This window comes from Porites lutea, chromosome 1 (genome assembly GCF_958299795.1).
Source record: "Porites lutea chromosome 1, jaPorLute2.1, whole genome shotgun sequence".
Taxonomy (NCBI): Eukaryota; Metazoa; Cnidaria; class Anthozoa; order Scleractinia; family Poritidae; genus Porites; species Porites lutea.
In genome coordinates, this window is record NC_133201.1 from 574,211 (window position 1) to 595,537 (window position 21,327).

The 21,327-nt window shown below is 36.7% G+C and overlaps 1 protein-coding gene across 1 annotated transcript; it reads left to right on the forward strand.

The window, feature by feature from the left end:
- Positions 1-13: 13 nt before the first annotated feature.
- On the forward strand, positions 14-11,009 carry LOC140941248 (exocyst complex component 8-like). The gene is made up of 21 exons (XM_073390234.1): positions 14-86; positions 238-393; positions 578-673; positions 1,444-1,520; positions 1,973-2,115; positions 2,364-2,443; positions 3,029-3,102; positions 3,280-3,556; positions 3,678-3,727; positions 4,260-4,353; positions 4,466-4,517; positions 5,105-5,249; positions 5,526-5,578; positions 5,753-5,880; positions 6,221-6,351; positions 6,890-7,009; positions 7,120-7,228; positions 8,639-8,733; positions 9,084-9,179; positions 9,481-9,552; positions 10,109-11,009. The coding sequence occupies exons 1-21, from the start codon at positions 20-22 to the stop codon at positions 10,220-10,222; spliced, it is 2,229 nt and encodes a 742-aa protein (XP_073246335.1). The 5' UTR covers positions 14-19; the 3' UTR covers positions 10,223-11,009.
- The last annotated feature ends 10,318 nt before the right edge of the window (positions 11,010-21,327 follow it).

Sequence of the window (21,327 nt, forward strand, 5' to 3'; positions counted from 1 at the left end):
GACACTACCCAAAACAAAAATGGCGTCGAAAGTAGACGAACCACTGACTTTAAAATTTACAAGCACCACCTTTGATCCCGAAAAGTGTAAGCTGGCATTATTATACTTATTTGAATATTTAATCTGATTTTTTAGAAAATTTCTAAAAAACGTTTTTGTAGTACTGAGCACGTTTTGACTGGCAATTAATATAAGAAGCTTTAACAGTTTGTCTCCTCCTGTTTACGTTGTACACAGATGTCAGAAACTTATCAGCTGAATGTGACACTGATGCAGAGCTTCAGGATCACCGAAAGCGGATTCAGGCATTAAGCGAGGAAACTGCTATTAGTTTAAAGAAAAATGTCTACAAGAATTACATGCAGTTCATCGAAACCTCCAAGGAAATATCTTGTATCCTTGTGATTCAGCTCAGTCGAAATTCTGTGGAACTCTACAGTAGCAAACACCCAAGACAGCTAAAATCGTAAACAAAATAAATCATTTATCTAATAACCTTCTGCTTGATATAAGATCTGATGTGTTGTTTGTCAAGATTGTGGTGGCATTGTGTAACTTCCTTAGCTTTGTTGATCAGATCTGGAGGCTGAGATGTATCAGTTAGGACATTTCTTAGCAGAGCAAAAGTCAATTCTAACGAGCCAGCAGGATATGTCTTTATTTGGAGCAGAAGGTAAATTTGAAAAGCTCTGAAAGTGAAAGTCAAAATTTAAAATTGCAAATTTTATATAATTAAGCAAATATCATCTCAGGGCTGTCATTAGGAGCCAGGGCAGCCACTATGAGCGTGACTCCTGGCCACTTAGCTTTCATAGGAAAGGAAATGAAAATAGAGCCAAAAAGAACCTCCTAACTGTTCAATTTTCAACCCGCTAATTTCATATACCCACCAACTTGAGATCTTAATGACAGCTCTGTGGTCTTTTAGTCCTTATTTAATTTAAAATATTTTTCCAATTTAAGAGGACAATATTAACAAGGAAGGCCCGTCAAAAGTATTCTTGGAAAATCATTTTTTCAACTGCATACAAAAACAAGAGACTTGTAGATAAGGAATAATGATAAATAACATAATGGACTTAAGTCGTTACTAGGTATACTGTAAATCCTCTATTAAGCCCCTCTCTCAAATAGGCCTCCTCCCTCTAATAAGCCACCCCCCCCTTTTCAGCGGAAGAAAGTTAATAAGCCCTCCCCACTCCCCTCCCTTAATTATTCTTCTTAATAAATTATAGATTGTATTAGTCAACAATGATTGCAAGACTTTGTGTGGATTGATCTGAGATCTCAAATAAGTCCCCGTCTCTAATAAGCCCCCCCCCCCCCTCCTCAAATGGGCTTGAAATAAATAAGTCCCCTCGGGGGCTTAATAGAGGATTTACAGTATGTTAGTAAGGTTCATTTGCAAATTTGATGATGGTATTTTGTGTACAATAATATTAGACTCAAGTTCATCAGCAAAACCTTCAAACAAGGATGAAAAAGGAAGCAGTTCGATTGAGTCTGTTGAGGGTCTTGCGGTAAGTAACAATCTGTATTGGACAGTTATATAAGAATATTCCATGTTGAGACCCAGGTCTGATGTTTTTCCTTTTGTTTACAAACTTTAATTTATAATTATTATTTATTTTATTGCACAGTCTATTGTATATTAAAAGTAAAATGATTGTGGAATAAAAAATCTAAAGTCTCCACTAACTGTGTCTTAATCAGTTAATTTTCTTTATGGTGAAATTCTACCTCACCTTTCATGTTAATTTTCATTATTCGTAGATCACTTCCCATTACATTCGCGTTAATTTAAGTCGCATTAATATCCAATACCTAAATTTCATGGAGCATTATTAATTTCCTTGTATGTTTGTTATCATTCTTGCATCTTCTTTGATCCATTACCTCCCATGATTTTAAAAGACTTTTCTGTGCAATAGGTTGGAATAATTTACTAATGAAAGTGCCATTTCGATTGCAGGGTGTATTGGATATAAGTGATATAAATTGTGTATTTGAGGGAGACCTGATGGAAGTGTTTCCAGACACTTTTCTTCCCAAGTTGAAAGTGCATGCTTTCCTCTTACATGACAGTATGGTCATAGCAAGCATTATTCAAAACAGGTGAGACTTATAAAAAGAAGCTTTATGATACAGGCCAGTTAAATAGGGATGCAAATGAAACTCTATAACTACTTTTGAGCCATTTAACTGGTGTTTCACTGATTTTTAATCAGTTGTCAACCAATTTTATTTCTAAATAACTAACCCTTCCTTCCTTATCAATACACTTATTAGCTATAAATTATTAAATTTGTACAGTTTTGGCAATAATGTTGTTTTAACAAATTATTTTCACCATCTCTAATTAGGAGAGGCCCTGTTCGCTACAAGTTCCTTTCCTTATTTGAACTTGAAAATGTTGCAGTGGTGAATATGACCAGTGCTGATGGTATGAACATAACTTAACCTTTGATCTTGATTATTTGTGGGAGCTATGAAGACTTGAGAAGTGGTGACAGCCCTGGCGTCCCACTTATTTGGCTGGGGTTTACACCATACATGGGTTGAGTTTGTTGTTGTTTCTCTCCTTTTCTCTCAGAAGTTTTTCCCCGGGTACTCTAGGTTTATTTATGTTATTTTTTTACTTTGCCACCTTACTATGACAGTAATAAATTTCAGGAATCCGTTAGAATATGGTAAAAAAGGCCAAAGAAACCATGAGGCTTATCCCGTGCTCTACTCAAAACCCAACATTTTTCAAATTTCAATTCAATCAGGAATGGTATGTGGATGTGCTACTTCTAAGTCCTTATTTTATTTATTTGTTAATCTCTGCGTGTGTGTTAAGGTCAAAAAAATGCGTTAACACCATGTCGTAGATGTATTATAGTGACTCAATATTCACATTGACTTTCACACAAGTTATCAAAACATCAGGCTCCAATGCAGTAGTGAGTCAGTATCTAGCAGAAAACTTGCTCAGATGTTCATAAATTGATTAAACTTATCTGGGACATGACTTTTGGGCATGTAGGTACTAAAGATGCCTTTAAGATCCTGTTGTTTCCAGAGACTCATGTCTATGAAGCCGAAAGCAAACAGATAAAGGTATGGACCATTCTATCATGCGGTTAACAAAAATTACAGTTATCTTAAACTATCTAGTGGGTTATGCTAAAAACCATGCATATTTCGGCATTTTGAGAGCTCCATAGTTGTTTAGTGTTAGATTGTCTTTCTAACTTACATGCAAATTGTCAACATTGAAAACATTTTTTTCTGTAGAAAGAGTGGCTAGACAAAATAGAAGAATGTAAAAAGAATTTTAAGCTCAAGTTGGAGCAGGAGGTTGGCCAAGGTGACACAGAAGTTACGGGTGAATTAACCACAGTCAGTAGCTCAAACAATACTAATCCATTCTTTGAAGAAGTGGGGAAAAATCCTTTCCTGGAAGATGATAAGAATCCCTTTTACAACAACAATGATGATGAAGATGATGATGATGATGACAAGAATCCATTCAAGGAAAGCAAATCAACAAATCCATTTGATGAAGATGAAGGTAAGTCAGGTCCTAACTTTAAAAAACAAACAGAAGCTAATATAATGTCAATTTAATTGTCGCGGCATGCTTCTAACTATTTCATTTATTTATGGTGTGTTCAACTGTTTAATTTTTTCAGAACCTCTGGCATCATCATCACCTGGTTCAAGCAGCTCAAAGTTAGTCAAGGTATGTGTATACAGTCCTTCTCCTGGCTTATGATTAGGTTGACATCATAGCAAAAATTGCTTAACTTGCCTCTAGTTGGTAAAAATGGTACAATTTTAACAAATAGGCATTCCTTCTAGGAAAAAAATACTTTCTCGGTCAAAACGTTTCTGAATCATTTCACTAAAATTAATAGTGAAGCTATAAGTAAAACATGTGCACCCAATGAAAGCTAGAAGTACTCAGAAAAGATAATAACAACAATCTCTTTGACCCAGGATTTTCTGTGCTCAGTGAAAGCACTAGAACCTTGCCTTGATTAGATGCTTTTATCTTGAACATATTTACTGTAATGCTTAGTTTGATGAATAATTGTATAGTTCTGACAGATCATCAAAGGAGCCCAGAAAGTACCAACACCTAGACAAGCTTCTCAACCAGAGCCAGGCTGGGCATTAGTTTTTCTTGTATTGTGGTCTGTAAAGTTAAAACTTGTATAATTTGCCTTAATTTATGATAAGTAATTTATAGTAAAATGCTTAATTCTTGTCAGTGTAAAAAAGGCTGGCTCACAGACCTCCCTGAAGATTTAGACATGTTTATAGCACAAAGAGATTTTGAAAGGGCAATGGAGTTGATTGACCGAAGTAAGTAATTTGCTTTATTTTTCACAGTAAAAATAGGGTATTATCAACATGCTGTAAGTTTGATGAGTTAAAATTTCCCTGACCTCTGTTGATTTGATGGTTTGATTTTCAGCAAATCAGTTTTTAAAAGAGAACAGTAGCTCTCAAGCATCAAAGGAAATCAAGTATGTTTGTTGAACTGACTATTATCAAAATAAGTTGGAGTGTTTCATCAGTTTTGTTTTACTGATGTAAAACATTTGCCTGGTTAACCAAAGAAAGAGCAAGGGGAAGCAATAGTTTTACTTCATGAAATAGTATACAACTATCCCCTGAGCGTTGAGGTATATATTATTATCTACCCCTGAGGGGTTGAGTATCAGTTGGATAAAAATGAAAAAAAAGTCACTTAGTAGGAAATTTGGTTACAATTTACAAACATTTCAGGGATTTTATCAAGTGAATTTTTTGGATTTTTAAAATATTTTTAATATTGATGTATTGTAAATGATTACACGGGTAATAAAATTCTGAAAATTTCATGTGTACGATGTAATTTTTTTTAAATTTGACATTCATTTTCTCGGGCTCCCTTAAGAAATACTTTTGGGTGTTACTACAGATGATTTATTACATCTTAAGAAAGAATGCAATATGCTTTAAATAAAATTATTCCATTACAAGATTTTTGTCCAATGAAAATCAAAATTACTCAATGTCCTGGGGGATTCCATCTTAAATTGTCATATTTTGCTAATGCTTTTGTGAACAGAGTGCGCTTGGATCGCCGAGTCAAACTACTAGTTGATGCCCTCATTGATGAGCTGGATTGTAGTCGCAGTTTTTTACTTCATGTTGGTCCAAGGGCCACACGACGAGCTGTGTCATTACTTGTGAGACTGGGAAGAGCAGCTGAGGTGTGTCTTGTGTGTTTATTACATAGAGGACAGGGTCAAAAGGAAAGAATAACAATGTCTTTGTTAGGGCACTTTCCAAAAGTCAGAACTGGATGGCCAGTTCTGACAAATGGAAAGCTCCCTTAGAGAACTTTATCTGAGCCTTGAAAAGATACTTGTAGGAGAACTTTTAGTACAGTTTTTTGCCATTTTTAGGTCTTGTACCGCACAGTTAGGGAAAAGCAGCATCTGAAAAGATAAATAATTTCTTTAAGAACTTTTGTTTTTGTCCGACAGGCATGTCAGCTGTTCTTACGAAACAGAAGTGAGGCCATCAAACATAGTCTAAGGTATTAAAGCTACCGGTACCTAAGTGTGAAGTGTAATCAAGTTTTCAGTCATATGTACACGTTATTCTCATATTATAGTAACAAATCTTGCAAGGACTTTGGCGATACGCAGTCTAATTTTCATGGAATTCAGTAGGTAACTTGTGTACTTGTTGCTGTTGTTGTTTCCTGAAGGCAACTAAAGATTGAAGGAGCTACATCACTTTACATTTCTAAGCTGTCAGCTGCTTTCTTTAGTAGCATCATTGAAACTGGCAAAGAGTTTGATCAAGTGTTTTCAGCTAACAGAGGCTTCAGTTCAGGTGAGTACTCACTGCTCGGCTGTGAATTCATCTACCAGACAGTTTTAGTTAAAAGTGATGTTTTTCAGGCATTAGGGGATCTTACCATAACGCTAACTCAGGATCCCATCTATGCATACCTGACTGACGTCCACGCATATCCAAGGAAGAACTCATTTGTTGTAGTAAAAAGAATTCTTCTTTTACATTTAGCAGGTCTTCGGATGGCTTAAAGACCATAATAAAGTTGTCATTCCGACCTCATTCAGCTGTTCATAATTTTGTACATAGTGCTTTATGCCAGGTAGCTAATACCTTCTTGTTACAACGTTTAATACACAGTTTGATTTATTTCAAACAGCTTTTGTAGTTTGGGCCAATAGTGAACTTCAGCAGTTTGTGTCTCGGTTTTCATGCCAAGTGTTTCACAGAGAGATGGATGTTGCAGCCATTGGTGTGTGTGTCAGTATGGCTAAAGAGCAGTGTGAAAAGGTAGCTGAAGATAGTTTGTATGTTACATTATCGTGTTATTATCATTAGGGCTGCAAAACTACGACGACTGCAACGATAAAAGTCTTGCCTTTTTCTGGACTCTATAAAGTGAAATCACCCTTTGCTGTGTACTATGAACGGTGTGAACACCTGACCAAGAATATCCAAGTCATAAAAAATTTCACTTACTATCAACAAATTGAGCGCATTGAGGAATTGTGAAAGTACCGGAATTTACTCTGCGAATAACGTTTTCACTGGTGTCGATGTCGTTCCAGGCATTGATATTCCCGTGCTACTTTTAACTGGTAACATTGACATGGATAAGTAGTAAACAACGTGACTGAAAGATAGACCTTTAATGGCTCTTCAGGCCTTCGTCTGATGGTTTGGAACACTAAATTAACGATATTATCTGCCGGCGACTATTTTGTATAAACCACTGTGTAGATAATTGCGGAAGTACCTGAGTCCCACATGTCTGTGCTAATCGTTTGCAGAATATTTTGTTGATAAATGTTATTTTTTCCTTGTTAAGTTGCATGAGATAGGCTTAGACTTGACATTCTCAATGCAGCAGATGCTACTGAGGGATATTGCCGAAGCGTTACTGGATACTAGAGATCAGATGGTGAAGTTTGCAAGACACAGGGCCAAGGTGTGTTCTGCTATTACTGTAATGCTTATTTCTTGCTTAATGTAATCGCAATTCGCAATTCGTTCTTACAACAATGTAAATGTGCTAATTGTATTATGTGGGCTTTACAGGAGGCAAACTGGACGCCCACTGACTTTGAAGGACGGCTTGATCAATTAAATACCTTGTGTGGTGAAATGGAAAGCTGTGGAATTGAAAATTTTAATACTTTTATTGTTGGTGAGTAACTATGCTGTGGTACAGATGATAAATGGACTTAAATCCGATACAAATGGATTACCAGATATCGCAACCGAAACATCAAACGGACTGAAAGGAATTTATTTTATTAAATTAAGGCTAGTTTTCACTAGCGACGGAGTCGGTGTTGGAGTCGTAAGCGGAGTCGTAACTGAGAGGTTGACTGCGGCCGCACTTGTGGACTCAACCGAGTTATTTCCAATTAACTAGTTAAAGTTAGCTCATTTAAAAAAACTTTGAGTGCGGCCGGGTTTTCTACACTCTTAACCGAGTTCTAACCGAGTTATGCAAATCAAGCAAGAACAATGGATTTTCTTAACCAGGTTAGGTTTTTTTAAACCACCTCGTGAGGTAGTTTAATGCAGGTTAACCTTATCAATCAGTCGATCATCTCCACCTACGAGTGAGAATGCTAGCAAACACAACAGTTTCGAAGTTAATTCTTTCGCTTCAAGTTCAGCTTTTCTTTCTTAACACAACTGAGTTAAGACTTTTAAGTAGTCGACCACTTTTTTTCAGTAATTCGGGGTCAAATCTTAGGCGATCGTTATTATGAGCGACCCAAGCGAGAGAGAAAGAAAGAAAAAAGCGCTCGACATTGAATGACTTTGTGAAAGTCTAAATTGAGTCCGGTCGCTAATAAAAAGTAACCTGGTTAAACTCATTTAACCGTGTTACGTTCTGAAGAATTTTTTACCAGGTTATTCAAAAACTAACGTGGTTAACTTGCCAAGTGCGGCCGCAGCCTTTATGACCCAGTGAAAATCAAAGATTGGAATCGTAAGCGGAGTCATAAGCGCGACGGAATCGGAGTCGGAAGAATGAGAACGTTTCCATTTCTTCCGACTTCCCTTCCGACTACGTCGCTTACGTTCCGCTTATGATCTAGTGAGAACCAGATGGTCGGAAGCAGAAGCGGAAGGATAAACCAATCAAATTGCACGTTCCCACGCTTTGTGATTGGTTTAGTTCTTCCGCTTCTGCTTCCGATTCCGACAATCTGGTTTTCACTAGATCATAAGCGGAACGTAAGCAACGGAGTCGTAAGCGGAATCGGAACGCTGTTTTCACTAGATCATAAGGTCTACGCTTCTTATTACGACTCCGACTCGGACTCCGTCGCTAGTGAAAACAAGCCTTTAGTAGCTCACACAAAGGCGCGCTGCGTATGGTTAGTAAAGGGAGTCACGTGGGGTGCTAACCAATCACAGAGCAGAATTAAACCAAATGTTACCAAGATGGATCAGTAACCAGCGACAATTCCTGCTGTATAATAGGTTAGTAAGGTAGTAACACCCGTTACCACTAGCGTAGTAAACACGCAAAACAAAACCACAAGAAACTGTAACCATCAGTTTAAAGTGATTTTGTGTTTGGTTTCGTTTGTAGGTAGAAGCAAGGTCGACCTGAGCAGTGCTACAGTGTCTTTTATCAAAGGAGTGCTAGGATTTGTAGCAGATGGCTTAAGGGTTATTACACCACAGGTAATCAGACTTAATAACGTGTGGCTCAACCCCACCCCCCTCTCAAGAACAAAAAGAAAAGAGAAATGCTGTTCTCTTTTTCTAAGTCAAAACTCGAAAAAAAAAGCATCTTAATGTTAAAAACAAAGCAGGTAACCTAGCAACCAGAATAACTATAGAATAACGGCAATAGTAACGCGAACTTCACATAATCGGTTTAGTGGGTAAAACATATAAGGTACATTTGGTTATGATTGTATTTTTGTCCCTTTTTTATAATGTGAGTGTCATAGATGTACCTATTCATCTATCGACGGCGCTCAAATTTACTTGGCTGTATTTTTTTTAACGTAACCTTTTTTATTATTCAGCTTCAGCAAGTGTTTGTTAATTGCATTGGGGATCTATTCGAAAACCAGGTTGTTCTTTTTGAGGGCATTCTCAAGTCTGGTCGATATATAAGCCAGGTGTGATACTAGTTTCTTTTAAGTTTTTGCTTGTTTTTCACGTCGGCTAGTTCATCATGTAAGCCTTCCTTGAAATGTACTCGGGACAATTTGCGGAAAGTTTGCATGATGCACTACCCCTCACGTCACTTTAGACGGTAAATGATCGATAGTTGTCTTATTTTTCCACTTTTCCTCCCTTTCTTTTTTGGTACCAGATATGAATTGTTTTCTTACACGTCCCTACTCATGGTAAAAACAAAATTATGTATCGACCAGCTTACGAGTTTAACTAAATTTTTTAACGTTAAACTGATTTCAGCATGACTTCATCCTCAAAAATGCTTCGTTTGTATTAGAAACCATCCTTCCACTTGTTAAGAGAAAATTAAAGGTACGTGTAGACAATTTATATCAGTAATCCTAGCATAATCAACATTTTGGGATTTAGCAAAAAGTCAAGATCAGTCAGTGTTGTCGAGTCGCAATTCACGTTACGTTACGTTGGTTTTTGCCACATCACGATGTTGTACAAAGCGTGACTTAGTATGTGTAAAATAGTTTCCAGTTAATGTGCAGATCAGTTGCAGATGTTTATATTGATGTGTCATGTAACTGGTTTTGGTACCTAACAGAGTGTATGTGTGTTCTATTCTCCTGTGATTCTGTGACCTGCCTGTTTAATATAACAGTTTCCATTACTGCATAAATACTCTCGTTCTGTGAATGTAAACAATACAATTCCTTTTAATTTAATTAATGCAGTTCCTCTAATGTAAACAATGAAGTTTCTTCAAATGCCTGGTTACTCTTTTTTTTTAAACGGAGAAGATAAAGAAAGGCAAATGTTTCACAACACCAAAGACGATTTGTCGGGCGAGAAGTGCTTCGTCAATTTGCGTTTATTTATCGTTTTGTATTGTTCTGTATTGTTTGTTTTGTTTCCTTAGGTTGGTAGTAGTTCTGGTCGGCTTATAGAAATACAAGGTGAACTGAAGAGATTACAAGCCATTTCTCCATCGTCTGACCCTACTGAAGCTGAAGGACAGGCCGCCTCCAGATGAGAGCAATGTTATCACTGATATCAAATACATACTATGGTGTTTATATTTTGAAAGTAAACTTTCGTAAAACGAAGTTCTTGTTTGGTAACAAAAAACCTGCAAAAAATGTTAAATGTCTCGATTCCTTCTTTTCCAGATATTATTGAAGTCGATTTTCTTGTATTTTTTGTAGTTGTCAAAGAGTGTGTTTTTTTCTATGTGCACAATGTTATGTAAACTACGCAGTACTTTTTTCTTGCGTTCTTCATTATGTTTCAACAAAATGCTAAACAATATTAATCACACCAATTTATTGTAAAGATTCCAAACGTTTCTGACCGAAAATGGTTTTACGCGGTAGGGGACTAAGACGATTACTTGTAGGAGGCCAGGTTACCCTGGGAACAGCTGCCGACCTCAGAGATCCTTTTTCTAGCCGTGGAACAGACAATGTTCCTCAGGGTTCCTTTCCACGGGAGAAAATATTTATAAAACAAAGGGCTTTTTGTCTCTTGTAGATCCTAAACCAGGCTCTACTAATAAGTGCGGTAAATTGCGTTTTCATTGTTTAGGTAACAGTGAAAAGTCGCGGTAAGGGTTATGCACCGTGCGTATTGTTTAAGTACGTAACATGCGACAGCTAGGAGTGAAAAGTTGTCAAGAACACACTAAAATTTCAGACCCGATCCAAAAAAATAAATATATACCGTATAAAATGACAAAAACGGAAATATAAATAAGTAAAGATTTCATTACAAAGCAAACCTATGTTTCAGAACCAAGTTTCAAATAAAAGAGGTTCGCGCGATCTTGGTTGTCTGTCATTAATTCTTTAACCCCATAAACAACGACATATTTTACGGTTTTTCGCTTTGTTTTGGAAAGAAGGACCACACTTCATCGTTAAACGAGATATCTCTGATTGAAAAACCGTTTTCGTCACTGACTTATTATGGAGGATTCCAATTATTTGGTGACCTTGGTCGTTGAGTAAACGGCATTTTGTTCTACAAATGGTGCGTTGACTCAACTAATACTTCCACCAAAGGTGTCGCATAACAACAAGAACAACAACAACTGAAACGGCAAAACAATAAACAAGCAAGCAAAAACTAAAAGTGAATAGTACTAGTGTCTCAAGTTTGTGAGGCCAAAAAGGGTATGCTAGAATAAATCAGTGAAAGAAGTAATAAATAATTCACCGTTAAATCATGCAATAATCCAATCGCCATTTTCACATCTCCCATAATACACCTTGTTGCCCCTCAACATTTTGGACAAGCATTGTCTTTTATTTCTCTTGGGGTGACTGTAATACCCAGGAGACATTAAAAAAACGAAAGTTATTCAAACTTTTAGGGGGAAAACAAGGTGTATTATAGGAGATGTGGAAATAGAGAATTAATATATCTCAGGTGAAATGAAATTTTAAATACAGCACTGACTCCCGCTAATATAGTATGCATTACATAACACATTGAAAAGTGAATGACCTCCACGAAGTTACTTGGCTTTAAAGATTGGATTCTGTTATTATATTTGGAAGCTATATATACTTATAAAGAAATTCTCTATTCATTTTTGTTGTTTTGTTTTGTTTAGTTGTTTTTTTTTTTTTTCAAATACAACATCAGTGAGATAAAAGGTAAATATGAAACGTCAAAAAAGTGACATATATACAGGTAGTTAGAATAACAATGAAGAAGGAAATTACCTTACAGATTTGCCGAATCACTAAGAAAAAACCCATCAAAATCTACGCGGGATCAAAAGGCGACAAGAAACAATAGTTGTATGTGATAATTTTGTTCACTAAGGGGGTTAATTTTGAAGTATAATCTTGAGTCAAGCTGGCAGTGTTGACCGTATGGTGGCCATACCATCTAATATCCAGCATAAGACTTACCATGGTCTGCCGTTAACGGAGTAGTATAAGTTCTCGCCTGACTTTGGTTGAGTGAAAAATGACTCTTACCTTTGGTGTACTTCCAATGATACTCGTTGGAATCATTCTTGTGAAAACTTCTAGTAAGTGCTTATTTGATTGTAGCTTTAACTAGTCAATTCTACTGCAGGCTGCGGTTTAGTTGTTTTAACGAACAGATGTTGATTGTACTCGACTGAAAAAGTGAGAACGGCTCTGATTTTGCAGTGGTGTTATGTACACTTTGTAGTGAGGCAAGAAACGCCCGATTTAAATGCATTATTTGTTTAAAAAGAAAAGAACAAGATATTTTAATTTGCATTGTTTCTCGGTAATTCGAGGAAGGTTCCTTGGTGTCGCAGTATTGTAAGGTCCATCTTTTGTCAGTTTTAAAGCCCGTAATACAACGAACTAGTGTCATGTGGTAGACACAAAAGAAAATGCTTAAAACTACCAGTAAATTGAATGTATAAAAAAGATAAGTTTACAGAATTTTTAAGTCAAGTAGCATAAAATTAAAAAAAAATAATAAAGATAAATTTTTAGCTAATTTATCGCTCTTTCTTCCTTTAGAGGTGAATGGTTCTCGGCTTTCAGATGATTGCAGTGATATAGTTGATTGTCAAGGTTTGTCTATAAAATAACGCGGATAAAACGAAGAAAATCAATCAAGGGGGTGGGCTTACATTACCTACCTTATAACTTGATAAACTGCTTCTTTCTATGATTTCAAAAACAACAGCAAATGACTTGAAAGCGTGTTACAAAAGGTTTCAAAATACATTAACCTGAATTTCATCCGATTAATTCGAGTCGTTATTACTCCCTCAGTAAGTTGTTGAGAGGAGAAAACGACTCGAAGCAATCGAATGAATTTCAGGCTAAAAATACATTTACTTCTGGTACAAAACTGGCCTCCCATGTTCGTCTCAGCGTGAGCCGAGATATGTGGATTCGGACTAACTTAAATGGAGTTACCCAAGTACTGACAAATTCTGTAACCGAAACTTGAAACTAGTTTGAAAATAAAACATTTAACTTGTATTTATAAGCTTACATAGCAGCTGTGCTTGGTTCAGTCTGTTTAAGAGCAAGTATGACTCTGTTAAGGAAAAAAGCAAAACTGGAGGAGGTCTTCAACTGTGATGCAGGTGCACTACTGATGGGATTGGAATATTTCTTTGACACAGTCCACAGTTCAATTTATATTGATCTCAGAGCTGAAAGACATGCAAAACCTAACTTCATTATTAATCTAACTGATAAGAGTACATGATCCTAGCCAGGTGAGCTTAGCTCCTTGACGAGTTCTCCGTAAGTTATACCGTTATTTAGTAGTTTTTCTTTGATTGTCAGGTTGTTCTCCTCCGTGTTTATGCTTTAGTGTCGGGTATTTGGAGCCTTTGTACGCTGTTAATTGCAAACAGAGGAAGCTGTCTTCTATGCCGACAAACTTACCAAACAACACTAACCAAATGTAAGCCGGCTTATTCAAATACGCTACGAAAAAAATTGCTAGAATTGTATCAAAGTGCTCTCCAACAGTTCAGTTGCTACTTTTTGATTTGTATGCGTAAATAATCAGTACTAATACGTTTTGTTAATAAGTTGATGCCTAAAATAAAGGAGTCAGTGGTCAAAAAGTTAAGATCACTCTAGACTTATGAAAATGTCAGTGCTGTAGCAAGTGCGTGCAATAACTATTTAAACTACCCTAACGTTTAGTTTGTCAGTGCATACAACTCACGAACGACTCTTCGGTCTACATTTTTTGTTTTGATTCATGATCAGCACGCAATGTTTTTCAAAGTGAAAATAATTGGCAACAATTGCATTCTTCAGCTTAAAGTCTACTAAAAACAACATGAGTCAGTGCGTCAAAGAAAATTGTTTACAATATGCCATTTATCTGCTAGATACGTACATATCAACAAGATAAATCGGATATTAGCAGAAGATTTAAAGGGACTGGAAAAACTGGAGCATCTGTAAGTCAATCCTTTAGGTTGATGCTTGTAATTGTTGAAACTGAAAACTTAATGAAATCGATTTTTCAGAGGCATCAATTTTATCCAGGGGAAATTAAGCGCCGGAGGTTTGGGGTTTGAGCCAAAATTGTACAGATTCAGTATTCACGTTACTTGTAGAGCAGTCATTTCAGCCGTGCCTTTTTTTAGTGTATGCATTCAATCGGCGTTCATTTGAATTCTGCTTCCTTTAACAGTCCGGCAGATCAACTGAATAAACTTGCAGAGAAAAGCAAGGAAATAAATCCTGATTTTTCGTAAAATCACAAGGCAAGAACGAGCAACTAGCAAGGGAAACAACTTTAAATCTGATTTAGTAAATTTGTAATTTTAACTCTGGAAAATACTTATTTCAGAGATGCTTCAAGAAATGAAATCAAGGAAATTGAACATAAGGCGTTCAAGGATACTAAAGAACTCATATCACTGTAAGAATTACCATCAAACTCCATAAAGATACAAAACTGGCTCTTCTCAATACGTTGTGCATATGTATGATGCCATTAACGACGTTTCATGAAGCAGAAACAATAGGAAAAGGTATCGTGGCGTGTTGACTGTGTACTCTTAGCCTTCAGACGGTAACGTGGAATGGTTACACAAAAATTTTTTAGTTAGCCTGCGAGTAAATTCTCTCTCCATTTGGGGCTCAGTTGATATATGCTAAAGATATCCAACAATAGGATTGAGAAAGAAATATAGAGAAATAAAAAATCTTAACAATAAAATGATGAAGTACATTCTTCTGATAGAAACCTGCAGTACAACGAACTTTCTTTCATGAACCCTGAAGTGTTTAACGGTTTAACAAAGCTCAGGAGATTGTAAGTACATCCTATTTTTGAATTACTGGCTTTCGAAATTTTCATAACATAACATGAACAAATTTTATCACTAACTATAAAAGTAATTGAGTACTTGATGCCGTAGGCATTTATGTACCATAACCAAAATAGTCATTAAGAAATAGTCTGTCCTCCATGAAAAACCAACCATCGTTTTAAGGCTTCTTCTGTCCTCTGAGGTGATTTAATTTTCAAGGCCATGCAGGGCTCGTCATTCCAGCAAAGTTTTTCTGAACCAACTGCAACTTTCTAAAAACTGATTTGGGCACATTGCTCCAGAGTTTTGAAAATGACAAACATGAAAAACATGTGGTTAAAGACCTCTATGAAGAAGTAAAATTTTGTGATCTCGCAATGGGTACAGGTCCTATTTTCTGTTAGTCTAAATTGTTAAAGTGGTAGGCTGACTACATTAAGTTGTCTGCGTACCAGCATCAGCCAACATCAACAGCCTCTGCCTCTGCAGGCCTGTAGGGTTAAAGCTAAGTGTTCAAATATATTTAGAACGATTTTGAAGTGACGTTTATGTACATGTATGAGCAGTGCGGGTAAGCAGATTATTTTCTTAAGCCTTGATGATCTCTTACAACGGCTGATGTCTTACCAATTTACAGACAAATTGACGTTCTGTGGCTGAGAGATCATCAAACTCTATCTTAATTAATTAGTCTACCAAGAAGCTCACATGGCAACAAACGTACATCAATTAATTACATTTTTTTTCTGTCTGGGTATCTGTAGAAGGCTGGCTCACAATAAGCTACATCGTCTGGAAAAGGGAACATTTAAAGACCTCATGAACCTGCAAGAACTGTACTTTGTTTCTTTTTATCTTAATACTTCTCGCCTTCTCTGTAGGGTTTTTCTGTTGGAGCGCGATGTAGTTTCCGAGTTTGGACACGTGCATGCACGGTAACAATAAAATAAACAGGGGAAAAACCGTAGAAGAAAAGGGAAGTATTTATTGAAAGTTTTAAACATTACGAGAAGCTTTACAAAAACATGTAGCTTCCAATTTGTGTACTAACTCTGTTCAAGACAGGCGCGGATCCAGGATTTTTATTAGGAGGGGGTGCACTCGTCTCTTGCTCTACTTCAACACCAATAAACCACATATTTATTTTATTGCAGAATACCAGTTGTATTAGAAAACCGCAGGTCATCTCAGGAGGGGGGGGGGGGGGGTGCGCACCCCCTGCACCCTCCCCCTAGATCCGCCCCTGCAAGAGATCATTTGACCAGATCTTTCTCGCTCAGATCTGTGCATAGCTACAAACCATACAATTTCAATTGTCTTTTCCAGAATGCTATCTTTTAACTCGATATCTGAAGTGAGCAATGGTTCGTTTCATGGTCTTGTTTATTTAGACGTAATGTAAGTATTCCTTTTATTCAGTAGCTTAGTATTAATAGAACAATTTCTGGCACTCTTATTTAACATGTTTTCAAGTGCAATCGGTAGACTGTGAACAGTTAGTTTGTGCATGCTCATAGACAACGTCTGAATCTTTTAAGCGGGGTAAGATTTAGGTTTAGTATATATGTCGTTTCAGAACATGTGTTCTGATATCGTATTAAAACCTATGTGTCCTGATATCTATTCACCTATAAATAGAATAGGTAATACATGGGAGCTTGGAGATGTGAAATTTATCTTCTCGTGTACAATCTCGATATCTCACTCGTTTGCTGCGCTCACTCGTGATATATCGAGTTGAACACTTGAAGTTAAATTTTATATCCCCGAGTGCCCATGTGCTATTCACTATTTATCAACTTGGTTGGTAAACTTAATTTTTGCATTTCACTCCCGCATTAAATCATTACTATAGTTTTCCTTAATTTATTCACTTGTTTTTTACCGTCAATCCTTTAAATCCATAGTTACATCAACTATGGTAAATTCCGCTCTGTTATGCTTTTTTAAAAACAGAAATTTGCAGCACAATAAGTTATCCAGGTTGAAAAAGGGAGTTTTTCATGGCATGGACACATTAAGATGGTTGTAAGTATCAACATTTCTGTTAGATTTCAATTTCTATAGTATTTTTTTTAATCACTGGCACCTTGCAGTGCAATAATAATCCAACATTAAATATCAGCTTATTTACGGAGGTCGAAAGATCTGTATTGTCAAGATCTAGCATACAGTTTTCGCCCAATAATGTATAAACATTTTACAATTCTGTTCATTGTAAAGCAAATTGTGCACACATGAAGCCCGTGATACATTTCGTGTGTTCGCATTTCTACAGGAACCTTTCCGAGAACAGCTTAAAAGAAATCGAGTGTGGAGCCTTTTTGGGCTTGCCAGAACTAAAGTTTCTGTAAGTCGAGGCCTACTTTGTCACCAATAAGTAACAATATATTAGCAAATGTTGTGGACAAAAAATAGAAACTTATTTGATCTAATCTCAACAGCTATTTTACTAAGGTGATCGCCCGGAGCTTTAAAAATGGAACTTTTGAAGGGCTTTCTTCGCTTAAAAGTTTGTAAGTAATCTGACTTGATAAAATACCAATTAACTCCACTGAAGCACACGTACCAATTCCGCGGTATGCTATGGTAGTATCTGACTGGATATGCTGTCAAACCTCTATACGCCGCCATGCCACTCTCTTTTGAAAAACTAGTTACCATGCTTCCGGAGCACAATTTTCTTTTCACCAAATCACTCTCAACAAAGCTTCTGAATTCACTTGTAAATTTCCCAAAAGCGTCTGCTTGATGGAGATTTGATTGTACAATAACTGGAAAAAGGAAACGAATTGCGAAAAATTCTTTAATAACTCAACTTTTAGCTTTTGGTTTAATACTTGAATCCCACTGGCCTTATAATGTACTTTATATACCAAAGAACCTGTTTTATTGTTATATTATAGAGATTTACAATACGGCTTAACAACCAATGTACCAAAAGGAATGTTTTGGGGCCTCTCAAGTACTTTAGACCTGTAAGAAATCTTTATCAAAAACTACCTTACCATTCTCGCATCGGTAAAAGTAGCTCAAAAAATCAAAATGCTATGAATTTAAATATAATTAGCCTTACCTGTTCGATTACACTGTACTGACGACTATTGGTACTCAAAAATATGGCTTTAATCAACTGAGCGTATTGAGGAATATTGACCGCCGTAAAAAGATTAAAAAGGCGACAAGTTAAAGATTAAAAAGGCGCCAGGAAAAGGGGGTTGTATTTCGTTTACTTCAGATAAGTTAGACTTCTATTCTAAAAAAAATAACTGTGTAGTGTCATTTTGTCATTTACGAAAGTAAACCGGAATATAACATTCTGCCTTTTCAACAGGAATCTCATAGACAACAAGATAACAAAGGTGTCGCCTGGATCATTTCACGGACTTCTCAAATTAGATTCATTGTAAGGGATAGACATTGGGTCATGTAGCACTTGCCCCAAAGAGAAGTTACCAAAGATGCCTAACCCCGAGCCCAAACATTAGTGAAACAATTGAAAGAATGACATGTCATTGTTTTCCGCGACCAATCAGGAGAGACCTTACGAGCAGCTCCTACACAACTGATGCATTTATGTCCGAGGCAGATTTAATTAAGATGAAAATTGCACTTGAGATAATAAAGGACTAACAGATCTCTACTACAGTTTGGAAATCAGTTCCTTTTTTGACCCATTCCTCACGTAGCAACGGGCGAGAGGTTCGTGTCGTTTGTGCAGATTATTTAGGGAAGTCATTGTCATGAGAAAAACAGATGTCAAGAAAAGACCAAACATGGTTCTTTATTTTTAAGCACGAAATAAAACATGCCCACTAATAGTTCCTTCTATTTGCCGTAGATCCTTGGACCATAATTTTTTGACCACTTTGGAGGAAGGCACATTTTACGGAATGCCAATGCTTTATGGACTGTGAGTATCCTGGCCCTTAGAACGCAAGGTATAGGTTCATCTATACATTCAAACTCGTTCCCAGGGTTCTCTCCTACACGTCCCTTCGGAGTTTTGGGAGTAAGAGAGAGAGAAACGGGTAGGCGAGAGAACCTGGGAACGAGGTTGATTCATAATCTAGAGATTTATCCAGGGCTGAAAGAGAAGCTCTCGTTTATATTTATAGTTTACTCAAACAAAATGTAAAATCGTATAATGATAAGTGGCCACTGCAACGAAAACTACAAAAATAAAAACATAAACATAAACACACGCACAAAAAACAAAAGGCCTAGTTAGCCCCCCCCCCCCCCGCCAAAAAAAAACCTTGCAAGTGCAGCACACTTTTTCATATATTCTTTGCCGTTGTTTTACAAGGCTACAACGTGAAAGTTCCTAAAACTTCCTATTCACACGTTTTTTGGAAGAAATGTAGTATTTGATCCTGTTTGCTCTTTTCTTACTGGCGATCATTTTCACCTTGGTGGCCGCTAGTATTTCTCATTTTGTTACCACTGCTATAATTTTTTTGTTTTTCTTGCGACGAATTTGGTCTCCTTTGTTTTTTATCTCCTTCTGTAGCTCTTTCTCTGTTATCCACGTCGATGTAGGCGTTAAAAGTTAGTCGAAAGAAAGACTCGGCTTTGTTATTGCTTTTTTCTCTAAACGTCCGGGTGGCCATGCGATTTACCGCCGAAATGCGTGGGGGGCTTGAAATGTAAAATTTCAGCTCGGCTTATATGAAGGGGTGGACGTACGTACGTACGTACGTACGTATGATTTTCTCTGAACCAAAATTTCTTGGTTGCATAGATAACCAAATTTACCTACCCATCGTGCTCCACTGCGCGCGAGAGATCCGCTGCAAATGAACATTGTCTTCTTTAAATTATTTCAGAAGCCTGCTCGCCAACGAGATTACAGAATTTACTGATCGAACGTTTACGGGACTTTCAAATTTAAGGGCCTTGTAAGTTTAAGAAAGTTCAGTTATAAAGCACTTAAGGAACATATTCATATGACGCAAAGAACAATTTCTTGACGACTTTCCTTTTTTGATATATCAATGTGTTAACAGAAAGTAAGATGGCACTAACAGGTATGGCAATAGCATCACAATAGATATCCTGATCATAGTGTGAATACAGCTCATGAGAGGAAGGGAAGACTGTCGCCCACTAGTCATAGCTGGCCTAATAGACCTTTTTATAGATACGGCGGCCATATTGAATTACTTAGATTTAAGGAGCATTATGGGATGCCAGGGGGCATGAGCACGATCCTATATACTCACTCAGTATATACTCAAGCTTTCCAAGTTTTCCTACAAAAAAAGATCGTTGTGCCTTGTTAGGATGTAATAATGATCGCCTTTTTCCGAGAAATATACAGTGAAGTTCTATTTTTGCTGGAAAAGCGCGCGTTAGTACTGAGCGAGCGAGTGCCCCCTGGGCATCCCATAATACTCCTTAAATCTAATAAATTCAATATGGCCGCCGTATCGGTAAAAAGGTCTATTAACCTCTCAATAGGCCCGTCACCAAGGGAAAACGGAGAGAAATTTCGGAACGCCAAGAGCCCTTCCTTGGGTAAACCCTTGCTATATATTTTGAAAACACGACAAATTATCATAAGAGGTGCCTGATTTACTAGCGAATATCGCGTGAATAGAAAAATAAACTTACGAATAATAAGTAATGCGGTGATTTTCATGCCATCGACGTGTAAGCCGTACGGCATTCCGAAACTGTCTTCTTCTTCCTGTAATAACTGTTTTGCGTCTGTGAAGTTCTGTCAGCGGCAACAGCTCATTTTGATTTGTTTGGATTATTTTTGAATTAGAAAATTAAAAGAGGCAAAGAGGGCTTACTTAACCAAAAAAGAACAAAAAAAAATAGAAGGAAGTAGAGATAGAAGAGGATAAGGGCAGTTTACTTGATATCGTTGCGAGAGATGAGGCTGAACAAGGCTACAAGGGTACTTTACTAGAAAGGAAATGAAGTGCTTTAATACTCTCCAAATTTATGAATAAATCTTAAATTGCTTTAATTTGCTCTTCCTTTAACAAGGGATTTAGCAGAAAATAGATTAACAAAAGTCAAACGGAGCATTTTTAACAATTTTCCTTCTCTGGTAAATCTGTAAGTATCAATATAAATTTAAATTTCAAGGTGTCATTTAGTTTTTTACGTCAGTCTTATTAAAATAAAATCTCATCCAACTAAATGCTTGTCGAATTTGTAAGCAAAAAAGACGAAAACTTCTTCCACTGCCAAATCATTTGTTACTTACCCTAATGCAAGAAATGGTGAAATTTTTCAGCGCCATATTTAGCCATTAATCCGCAAATCCCTGAACGAGGTGTCATACCGAACAATCCAACATCTTTGAAAGAAACATCTATAATAACTATTTTTATATG